The sequence below is a fragment of the Megalobrama amblycephala genome, linkage group LG21 (genome assembly GCF_018812025.1).
Source record: "Megalobrama amblycephala isolate DHTTF-2021 linkage group LG21, ASM1881202v1, whole genome shotgun sequence".
In the NCBI taxonomy this organism is placed as follows: Eukaryota; Metazoa; Chordata; class Actinopteri; order Cypriniformes; family Xenocyprididae; genus Megalobrama; species Megalobrama amblycephala.
The window spans coordinates 11395686-11408087 of record NC_063064.1 but is presented as its reverse complement, the minus strand read 5'-3'; the positions used below and the strand labels follow the sequence as shown (position 1 = coordinate 11408087).

At 38.3% G+C, this 12402-nt stretch overlaps 1 protein-coding gene across 4 annotated transcripts in view; it reads right to left on the bottom strand.

Annotated features, from left to right (window-relative positions):
* The window catches only part of si:ch211-51h4.2, a 185566-nt gene extending 177740 nt beyond the window's left edge, over positions 1 to 7826 (bottom strand). The window contains exon 1 of one of the 4 annotated variants that reach the window (XM_048172176.1): positions 7655 to 7826. In XM_048172176.1, the coding sequence (XP_048028133.1) occupies positions 7655 to 7790 (136 nt within the window). In that variant the 5' untranslated portion in view covers positions 7791 to 7826. Of the gene's footprint in view, positions 1 to 4136; positions 4303 to 4431; positions 4502 to 7654 lie in introns of those variants that run through there. The other 3 variants (XM_048172175.1, XM_048172178.1, XM_048172177.1) reach the window with 3 other exon arrangements.
* Between the last annotated feature and the right edge of the window lie 4576 nt (positions 7827 to 12402).

The window sequence follows — 12402 nt, the reverse complement described above, 5'->3', positions numbered from 1 at the left end:
CCATATTGATATTATAAATTATACAAATACAAATTACGTTATTGATGGCTAACTGAACCGGACCGTCATTTTCATTGCCGTCACCGGCATTTCTTTTATAAATAACTAGTTAAGTTGTCCAAAGTAAATTTAACGTTAATATTATACCATTATACCATTCACAGCATTATTCATAGCTTTCTCGTCTTTTTTAACAGGGACCAAGGAACAAACGGAGGCGTTCATACGTCTCCGTGTAGAAAACAAGCAGCTGTTTACCGGGGGGTAATGACGCAATGACGTGCACTTGCTAGTCTGTTTCATTTACGTGTTCTCCGAATGCTAAAGAGGAGCCTCGCCTAGCCTCTGAAGGAAGTGACTTGGAAGGACCAGTCCTGCCAAGGAAGTATCCTTGACATTGAGAAACACCTATTGTTTCTATAGGAACCGGAGCTTCTAACGGCCGCTGCAGTTACGCGATGACTTTATCAATCAGCGATTGGCCCTTATTTAGAAGGCGGGTCTTATTCCGCCATATTGCCAGTTGCACTTTCTCCCATTCATACTAATACAAGTGACACGTCTTGTGTTGTTCTATAGTCTTTGTTTTAACTGAATTTTAAAGATTTTCAGAGCAAGGACCCCTTACGCTGCATTCTCACAGGGCGTCGGTGTTAACGCTTCTCATTTACTTTGAAACCATGTGATTTTTGCATCGACTGTAGCTGAAGAAGTGGATGCGATTGAAATTCCCATGAAATATCAGATATTCAATATCAAGATTGGTTAAATACAGGAACTTGTCTAAGAAAAAACATGCAACACACGTCATCCTTGTCATCACAGAATCTGACCAATGAGAATAAATTGTGTCGTCAATCAAGGCTTTTGCAGCCGATTTTGAGCAACAGCAGTGCCTGACCTAGGCGAACAAGCCTAAGGGGCTGTTCACATATCGCGTCTAAAAACACGTGGAAAGCACAGCCGCGCCGCTTTTTCCTTCTTTCCAAAGCACATGCGCTCCCGTGGCGTCTGTCATTGATATGCAACCATGAACTGCACTCTCCATGAGGACGAGGAAGTTTCAGCAAAGGATAAATTAATCTCTAGCGCTTGCATTAGCTCTACTACTAGATATACTGTATTTATGGAGATGAGATATAAAAACCACCCTGTACCGCTATGATCAGCTGTTTGGCTGAGATTTCGATGTTTTGTTATGGAAAAGCCGAAGCAGATCAGTTGTTTCTTGTCACATGACCTGCGGTGCGCTTGCGGCATTCTGAAAAGTTGAGAATTTTTCATCTCGATGCGCCTGGAAAATGCACTGCATGCGCGTTGCGACCGCGCCGCTTTCATAATGAGCGTGCCTGCCACGCGGCTACATTTGAAATAACTGACTTGTGCGTGGAAAAGACATGATATGTGAACGGACCTTAATGCTGCATTCACATGGCGCGTCTGCATTAACGCTTCTCTTTTACTTTGAATGGGTGACGTCACACATTGCCAAACTGAATTGTGGGTTCCATCGTGTTGCTTCACTCGCGGCAGAAGTTGAAAATTTCTCAACTTTTGAAGCGCCAAAGCAGGCGTCAGACAATCAGATCGCCTTATGCAAATACCCTAGAGCAGATTTGCGTTCATTGCGTCTGTCTCCATCAAGTGTTGATGCCGACACCTCGCGATAGAGACATGGAGCTTGGATCCTCGATACAAAATATAACAAACAGAGCTACATATTAAGCACAAAGCCTTCGATATTAATAGAAACCAACCATATTATGATATTTATATTAAGACAGTAGATTAGAATTATGCAAGTTATTGTTGTTGCAAATGCATCATTGTCTGTATATTACATTGTTAAAATTGAAATGTATGCATCATAAACACATATTGGATAAAAATTCACTAGTTGTTCACAGTTGTTGTACAACTCTGCAAATCCATTCAAATAATTTACATTTTAATTTTACTAGTCAGATTGACAATTAAACATTTACCTGAACTTTAGCTTCAAGTTCATTAAAAGTTCACATTTAAATAGTACTGGCAGATGGACAATTAAACAATTACTTGAACTTTAGTTTAAAGTTCACTAAAACTTCACCATATAATTTTAATAGTAATATTTTTATATTAATCTAGTCTGCATTTACATTACCTGTATCTATTTTGACGTCATAGGCATATTTTTGTCCCATGCTAGCTATCACTGTCAATTTCAATTTCGAGAGTGAATCACGCATTTATATGGCCAAGTTCACACAGTAGCAGAATACGGTTGTCAGTCCTGTATTTGAGTCACACACACACACAGTACGGTTATTTACGGGTGTGACAACCGCATTTTATAACCAAACTCACACCCGTAAATTTTCAGGACTCACGACCGCATTTCTCAGAATTTTCGCACTGTGTGAACGGAACCGGACTGGACAACTAGTTGTCTGTCACGTCATACAGTGCTAGAGAGCCGGTGTTTTGTGTGTGGTTTCACTTTCGGTAACTTACAGCGACAGAAGATATGAGCTGTGTGTCATCTTAAAGATGCCATCGAACGTTTTTTTTTACAAGATGTAATATAAGTCTAAGGTGTCCCCTGAATGTGTCTGTGAAGTTTCAGCTCAAAATACCTCATAGATTTTTTTTTTTTTTTTTTATTAATTTTTTAACTGCCTATTTTGAGGCATAATTAGAAATGCGCTGATTCAGGCTGCGGCCCCTTTAAATTCTCATGCTCTCCGCCCACGGAGCTCGCGCTTGCCTTGAACAGCATAAACAAAGTTCACACAGCTAATATAACCCTCAAAATGGATCTTTACAAGATGTTCGTCATGCATACTGTATGCATGCATCGGATTATGCGAGTATTGTATTTATTTGGATGTTTACATTTGATTCAGAATGAGTTTGAGGCTATGCTCCATGGCTAACGGCTAATGCAACACTGTTGGAGAGATTTATAAAGAATAAAGTTGTTTATGAATTATACAGACTGCAAGTGTTTAAAAATAAAAATAGTGACGGCTCTTGTCTCAGTAATAAACGATGGTAACGTTAACCACATTTAACAGTATATTAACAACATGCTAACGAAACATTTAGAAAGATCATTTAGAAAATATCACTAAAAATATCATGGATCATGTCAGTTATTATCGCTCCATCTGCCATTTTTTGCTGTTTTTCTTGCTTGCTTACCTAGTCTGATGATTCAGCTGTGCAGCTCCAGACGTTAATACTAGCTTGTGTAATGCATTGAACATGGGCTGGCATATGCAAATATTGGGGGCGTACACCCTGACTGTTACGCAACAGTCGGTGTTATGTTGAGATTTGCCTGTTCTTTGGAGGTCTTTTAAACAAATGAGATTTATACAAGGAGGAGGAAACAATGGAGTTTGAGACTCACTGTATGTCATTTCCATGTAACTTACTGAACTCTTGTTATTCAACTATGCCTAGATAAATTCAATTTTTAATTCTAGGGCACCTTTAAGGTGTTAGATCCAGTCACTGTTCTCCACCGGAGCGGCTCCCGTCAGTTTTGTGTTTCTTTTCCAAACTTAAATGCCGTGCCATGCGCGAGACGTCGTAAAGGACATGACGCGAGTGCAACAGTTAAACACTCCGGCTAGCGCGTGTTTACATGCTGCTGTTGGTTAATGACGTTTGAATGGATACACTCGCGGTTCAATTGGTCTCTTGTCATGTCAAAAGTGATGAGACTTTTCAGTTTTATGGACGTCGCCATCTTTAATATTACGTTGGTCACTGTCGCTATGGTTACTAGTAAGAGAATACAGGCTTGACTCTCGTTGCACGTTCATACAGACAAGTTCATGTAAATTCCTGTGTGAACGAGACATTTCGAGACTCACACCTGTAAGTAAATGCGGTTGTCAATCCCAAAAACTGACAGTGTGAACGTGGCCTATGACTGTCACTGCCGAAATTTTGCAGCGTGTAATTGGTCGTCGCATAAAAAACAAAACTTTTAATTCAATGGATTATTTAGGCCATACCTCAGCATGCAAAGGCCGCTCCCTTTACAATCACTAAAAACCGTCACTCATCTCAGTTTGAGATGACACAAAGTTCCATTAAAATAAGGTAAAGTGTCTACACTGCATAATGAATCTCTTACTTACATTACATCGTGTCTTTGTTTCTTAATGAGAGGATTCACGAGTGTGCAAAAATCAGCACTGAAAAAAAACTTCGGCGTTTTGAGCGGTGATCACCCCGATCACCCGCGTGGATTGACTAAATTAAACACCTCTGATTGGCCATTGGCAAGAGATCAACAAACGTCTGTGATTGGCTACATTTCGCCACTGGAAAAACATGTTGTAAATAGGAACGTTCTCTCTAATCCAGAGCACAAACACAAAAAAACACAGTGGAGCATTTGATTTAGCTGCGTTCACGCCATGTCGTAATTACCGTAATCTCAAGATGACAACACATGACGTTCAATTCGGAGCTTTTCACGTCCTCATACTGGCACGACTATCAACGCCTAAATGAATCCAAAGAGCTTAGAACCCAAGAGGTGACACTTTGATATTTTTTTTGGGTAACAGCCACTAGATGGCGCTCCGGTAGCGCGGCCGCCATTATGGGGTGAAAATACTTTAAGAAATAAATTAAGTCACCAGTAAATTGTATGGCACCTGTCTTATATATGTATATACTTATATATGTATGGCATATATTGTCTTATATATGTTTTATTTTACCAGTTGTGGAATCCAACCATTCAACCACATGAGGTAGCGTAGTTAGCCTACTTTATTGAGTATTTCCATTTTATGCAACTTTACACATTTATTAATAGTAAATTAATAATTAATAAATTTAAGATTATCATGTTTGCAGCAAACAATATATTTCAGACCTAGTGGAGTAATAGTAATAATATCTAGGTCTGAATTGAAATAGGCTATATTGTACGTTTTAATGGATCACGCTACAAACATCATGATCTTATAATACATGATGCATTGCTGTGTCCGTTATAATTCCCACTTTTGAACACTTTTGCTTCAATGGACATTAGACAACACTGCAAAATCAAGCTATTCATATATTTATTGTCCAACATTCCCAATTTTTCTGATGCATGTCCTTAATTTAATTTCATATGTTCGGTAATAATTCAGTGTTTATAAGCCTTTTAAAGAATTTTAACCCAAACTGACTGGGTTTCTAGAGAGCAAAGGTTTTGTGAAAAAAGTGGAAGACTTAAACACAAAGTGTGTAAAATAAACTGTTAAAAGGATTTGATGATCACTAGTGATAGTATTTATTCTGTGTTGTCATCATTCAGGTTGGATTTCAGCTTTAATGTACATTTTGTTTTAACAAAGCAGCTGATATTGCCATAGAAACTAGTGGACTGCCGACTCGCTTTCACCACAAAAAGGGCTGCTGCTGGGCGCCAGTGTTGTAATGGAACATTCTATTAAAGGTGCTCTAAGCGATGTCACACGTTTTTAGGCCAATTTTGTCACATACAGCAAACATCTCCTCACTATCCGCTAGCTGCCTGTCCCCTGAACACACTGTAAAAAAATGCGGTCTCTGTAGTCGCCAAAAGCTCCGAAAACGGCAATAAAAACAAACTGGTGCAGCCTGGACCACGAAACATAATAAACATGCTCCAGCCAATAACCGACAAGAATGATTTTAAATGCGCGTTCATGACTGTTTCAGGAAGCACGGAGGGGAGGGGGAGGAGGAGGGAGAGTCTAGCTAGCCTCTGTTTTGTTTGACAACACTTCAAACGTCAACAGGAAGTTACTCCACCCAGGATCACTTAGAGCACCTTTAAGTGTCGCTTGTTAAGGCAGGAACACACCAAGCCGACGGTCGGCCGTCGGGCAGTTTTTCCTCGTCGGCCGAATAAGTTTTCTCAGTGTGTTCCGCACCGTCGGCTGAAGTTGGTCCTCGTCTGCTTTTTTTCGGCCGATTCGAAATGTTGAATCGGTGTCGGAGCTCGTCGGTCCGTCAGGCCATCTGATCATTCTGATTGGCTGTTCAGATACTGCCACCTGCTGGTACGGAAAGGCATTTCATCTCACGCAGGCGCAGAACTGACATGCTACTTGGCCGTCGGCTGTTTAGCGTTGGTTTGGTGTGTCAGGGCAACTTTGGACACAGATGCTGCCGACATGAGCTAACCCCACAGTCTGCTTTTGTCACCACTAATTCATCGGCATCGGCTTGGTGTGTTCTGGCCTTTAGTGTATATTCTTTGATGAATCTGCAGTGGTCAGGTGGTACAATGGTCACATGGTACAAGTAGGAGCTCTCAGAAATTTGCCATCTTACAAGCTGTAATTATGAGTGACAAGGAAGTGAATGCTTTTTACAAGTTGAAATCTTGTAAATATGGTAACAACATGGCATGAAAGCACCTTTCGCCAGTATGATATTATAACAGTATCAACTGAGGGTGACAACCAAAAGTGTAACAACAACAACAATCACCAGGCCGTTGGCAGGCAATCTGCAGGCATTTATTATAAAAATGTACATAAGTTGATTATGTTTTTATATGTGCATATTACATTATGTAGCTATTTTCAGATATGTTCAATAACACAATATGATTACTTGCTTTTGATACTTTATTTTCACCAATTATTATTGCGTCATTGATTGCCTCATTGTTATTATATGTGTTTTAAGTCATTTTAATAGCTATATTGTTCACTTATGTCTATTTTAATAAAAAAAAATCGAATTACTCAATTAATCGTCAAAAAAAAATAAATAAAAAAAATGCCCAATTATTTGATTACCAAAATAATCGTTAGTGACAGCCCTATAAATTTCACAAATAAATACAAATAAACAGCATTGAACGGAAATAATTAAATGTGTTTTTTGAATTAGAATTACTGAAATAGTAGCCTATTTTCTTGTAAAACATAACACAATATCTTTGTTTTATTTAGAGTTTTTTATTTATTTATTTTGTATTTTACAGTAAAGTATTTATTCTTTTGAGTCGATTCTTTTCAATTAACTCTGACGAAACAGTTCACAAAACCGATCTGAATTCGTTCACGAACAGGACTGATCCGGTTCTTCAACTCACTGACTCACTGATCCATTCGCAGTTTCTCATTTACTTTTTTTTTTTGAAGAAACAAGTCACACGGATTTGGAACAACACAAGGGTGAGTGAAAGATGACAGAAATGCCATTTTGGAAGTACTCTTTTAAATGGCTCAATGACTGGATTTAATAGAAATAATCAGATGCTATTTAACGTTTTATGTAATTTATGAACAACATGACGAGCTTCAGAAAACAACAATTCATTTAACTTGCTCTGTGACAACAAACACAAATGCATCGAAATAACACTGGATAAGATCATAACTCTTCTCCAATTAAACAGCTAGAAAACATGCTTCTCCCATGCAATGTGTGTGATGTGCACGTGAACAGAGCATTCAGCGGAGGAGAATGACGTCATGGTACTGTATCTCTGATCTGAACCCGAAGAAGGCAAATCAGGAGAGCTCTAAAGATATAACGTGATCTGTCCATGATGTAAAATTGTGTTAAACGTTCAATTTAACGATATAGTGCGGGGTGGATATTTTAGACCTCTGCGTTGCTATCACATACCGATCTCTCCCCTTATACTCACAGCACTGCAGATAAATTAGACTCAGTTTCCAGGGTCTATCATGGCTTTTCCTTGCGCTTTTGAAAGACATTGGTGTCTCAGTGTTTTCTGAGATCTCCTCTGCAGCTGTCGCCATCACTGCATTTATATATTCCATCTCTCTCTTGCATTCCTACTGAAAGCTCGTGATGCTGCGCGTGCGCGTCGAGTAGCAAAGTGTGCACGTTGTAGTGTCTGCTGCTGTTGATACAGTAACGTGATGGAATGGAAAATGGAAAAATAAGAATGACAGAAAAGTGAAACTAAAATAAAATGAAAATGTATTAATGAAATCTTTTAAATTGAATTGCTAAATGCAGTTGCTGTGGAATAACTTAATTCATATTCATAATAGTTAATAAAAATAATATGTGTACATTAGAAAACAGAAATGGTGTGTTATTGTATATCATGATTTACTACAGATATTCCAATTAATACATGTATTTGACATTTACATTTATTCCCAAAATAAATGCCTATTTACATTTATTAACAGAAATCATTTAAAAAAAAATCTACTTTAAGAGAGTTTCATAGTGATTGTGTGACATTCCTGAAAATTATCATAAAGTTTTGAAAAACTTTAGTGGTACATGAGCTACATCTATATTCCACAAGCATGCTTTCATCTTTATTCCCTTGATTTCTCTTGATAAATTTGCCATTTTATTAGAGCAATTGGATGTTATATCAAAGAGCTTTACAAGTCAGCTTTAGTGTTTTAATACTCTCCCTGAAGAGTTTTTAGGGAAGGCGGTGACCTTTTCCCTTTTCTGTTTATGACTGCAATGATTAAAGACAATAATAATAAAAGAGATTAGAATAACTCTCTCCAGGATTATCAAATAACAAGTGATTATAATTATATGAAACAAATATAATGGAATGACAGAGCAGCTGCATGGAAATAAGTAAAACTTATACAGAGTCACTTATATAGAGTCATACTTAAATGGCTCGAAGCCAGCATGTCAACAGATATTACAAGACAGACTTTATCAATAAGAGGGTGTCAGAAGCTTATTATGGCAATTTTCGTTCAAAAACTTGTTCCTAAGAAGAAACAAATGAACTCTTGAGGATAATTATGGAGATTACTTTAGCCTAAACACTTATGAAGACAGCATGTGTGCGAGTGCACTAGAACCCAAGTGCCGGTTGCTGGGGTCATTATTGTTATTCTTAAGTGCCCCTATTATACTATTTCAAAGTGTCCTAATTTTGTCTCCTACAATATGTTTACATACATTCAAGGTCAAATAACACTTTCATTTTCTCATAATATATTTTGCTGCATCACCTCTTTTCTCACAGCGTCTGAAACGGCTCAGTCGTGGATCCAATCTCTCTAAACCCCTCCTTTCTGAGAGCTTAATCTGCTCTGATTGGTCAGATGGCCCAGTCTGTTGTGATCGGTCTACGGCTTACAGCGCATGTTGGAAATAAAATCATTACCATAACTGAATTTCATCTCAGGAAGCTTCCTTAGCACTTGTATACACAGTAGCCGCTTTTCCACTGTCAGACCAGTGCAAGCCAGGGCTAACAAAGTGCTGTGCTGGGCCAATAGCCTCGGACCTCAAGCACTGAGGATAAAGTCAAGTTGTAGCCCCACAGCACTTCCCTAAAACCATTGATATTTGAATCAAACTAGTATTTAGGCTACCATTTCACATAAAAAGAGAACACATATTCAGTTGCCCCTGCTTCCATTTATTTACGATCACAAGAACCCAGTTGAAAAAAAAGTACATTTCTATAATAATATAATAATCTATAATAATATAATTCTATAAATATATAATTAATATACTAAAAATTCTTCTTTAGTACTTCTTAAGATCATCTTAAGAGCATCTATGTGTACTCAACTGTGCTATTTTGAGACACCATGCAATATAAACTAAAATGTGCTTTTAATATACCATCTCTTGTATTTAAAAAAAAATTATTTAGTTACCATTTGTAGTACACTAAGGGCTCAAATGTACTATAAGTAGTATACAGAGATAGTACTTTAAGAGACAGAGCACTTTAAGTACATTATTGAAATGTACTTTTTTCACCTGGGAATGCACAAAACAACACCATTAAGGCTTTTAAATCCAAAGGCTTACAAATTTAGAAAAATACTGATAAAATATCATAAGTTTACGTCACATTTCTGAGCATTTCTATTAATTTTCCTTGAAATTATGTCATGATAGCGATCTGAGGAGGTTTGAGCGATCTCTCCGTCTCTCTATACTGTTATCCTTTCAGCCAGAGCAACAGAAGGAGCTCATGAGAAGAAAACAAGAGTTATAAGTTATACGAGTTAACCAGAATGTGTGACAGATATGCGGATGAATTAGTCCGGTATCAACAAAGGCACAGAGAAGAGACAGATAAAACATTAAACCAAATAAATACACGGTTATAATCTTATATCTTATCATATATCATTATCTTATTGTAAAGTGTTACTGAAAATGGTTTAATGTTTTAAATGTTGAAGTTAGCTGTTAGCCTGATATGATAACATGGGAAATTAGCATCGGTGTTGAACGTCTCCTGACTCTGGTAAACTCTTTGGACCAAGGTATTCAGCGGGCCAAAAAAACCCTGCCGTTGGCCCCGAGGAAGCACCAAAGAGGCCCGATCAAGCCCCGGAAGTGACAGTGGGATTGCGACTGGCCTTGGCATGCACTAGCATGCTCGCTTTTGACTCGTCACTGGAAACGCGGCTAGTGATATAAACAGTAATGATGGCATCAGTTTTACCTGATCAATTCAAGCCTGAGTCCGATAATTAAACATTGGAAGTAGTTGATCAACCTGAACCACCATTGGAAGTGGAGTTGCTTTCACAGCACAAAAAAAAAAAAAAAAAAAAAAAAAAAAATTTTTTTTACAAATTTGCGTAGGCTTGTGCAGGAAGTAAGGCCTGGGACAAACTAGGCGATTTTCAAATCTTAACCGATTTTAAAACTGTGGGAGACCACAGACATAATAACAGTTTCAACCAAGCGGCAACCTCCCCCAGTCTCTCGTGAAGCCAATACGGAAGTAACTTAAACTGCAATTCATCGACTGGCCGCTAGGGACAGGCTCCAAAAGAGAGCAGAATCTCATTGAGTCCCATGTTAAATTGGCCAAGTTTATAGCATAAAAAAACATGTTTACAAGTTGGTTCAAATTGTGGTTTTGGTCTATACTGCTAATTTTGCCCCTCATGACAACTGTGAGGGGGGTGAATTTGTTTTCTAACTCATTCTTTTAAATTATATTAAGCCTTAAAGTTCTGCATAAAGTGACAGGTAGATGCCGCTGCTGTCTGTGAGTCGTCACTTACTTTACCTCAGTTAATTCCAGCCGCTGAATTTGGCATCTCAGCCGTATTTGTGCTCGATTATTTTATACAATTATAAAATATGGCTTGCTGCATAATATTCGAGACTGATGTGTGTCTGTGTAGATGTGCATGCATGCGGAAGAAACAGAACACACGTTGTTGGATCGTGGCATTGGCTAAAAGTTTTGTTTGTGAGATTTACTACAATGACAATGGCGGGAGGATATCAAAATCTGACAGCACAGCTTGGATATTATAACTAAAACTGCTGCACTATTTTGAAAAAAATATACTTTGGACACGGGCTCATTTGTTTGTTAGATACGATCGTATACAGTTTTACAACATAAACGCTGCTCAGATTGCATTATTTCTTGAAGAGCGATGACAGAGAGCAGATCATTCAGAAGAAATGTTATGCAAACAATGGATAATATATCAATATTTCATGGACAAAAAGTACTGTTTTTTGTTTTGCAATGGACATTTATATTTTACCCAAGTGCCACAGATTGGATTCATCTCGCGATCTCTATTATAAAGGTATGAAGTCCCATTTTGATTTTTCATGTTGTTATTTGCACACCCAACACAAATTACTGGTGTTGGAGCATCTATATCTTAAAAAAAACACCGTAGATTGACAGTAAACCTTTAAAACTTTCTGATGATAAAACTTAGCTAAGATGGCCGCGGCCTCATTTACGCGTCAAAACTGCTGTTCAGAAATCTATGGGTGACGTCACAGACACTACGTCCATATTTTTTTACAGTCTATGGTGTCAACCGATTTTTAACATTATAAGCCTCTGAACGCACACATTAGATGATTCGACCAGACTGCGAGACCAACGCACCTGTTGACAGCATGAGCGATTTCACAGTGAGACGAGATCTCACAGAGACTTATGAGATCAAACGTGACTTGAGAAGAAAAACAAATGGAGGACAATCGCCATTGTCAGCAGGCTCTCTCTATGGGTGATCTTCTTTCTCAATACTTCACTTAAATAGCAGTGTAGATACGTGAAGAAGGAGGTGGGAACCGGCGAACATTCACAAACTTTAATATGCCAAAATAAACAAATACAAAACTAATGTAAAATGGAGGCAGTTCCAAGTTGCAGTCCACCTGGTCCTCTCTTGTCCTTCACTGTCGTCGCTCCTCCTTTTGCACTTCCGGAGCTCCTCTGTGAGAGATACGAGACCAGAGCAGTGCGCAGCTGATGCTCATTATCACTCGCACCACCGGCCTTGCGCCATTTCCTCAAGTTTGAGCTAAAGAAGCATGCAACATCCAGTAGGTGATGCTTGCTCATTCTCATAGGCTATTGCAGGTATCATGTCAGAGGCAGCCCGATCAAGAGTCGTAAATATCAAACATGTTAGATAT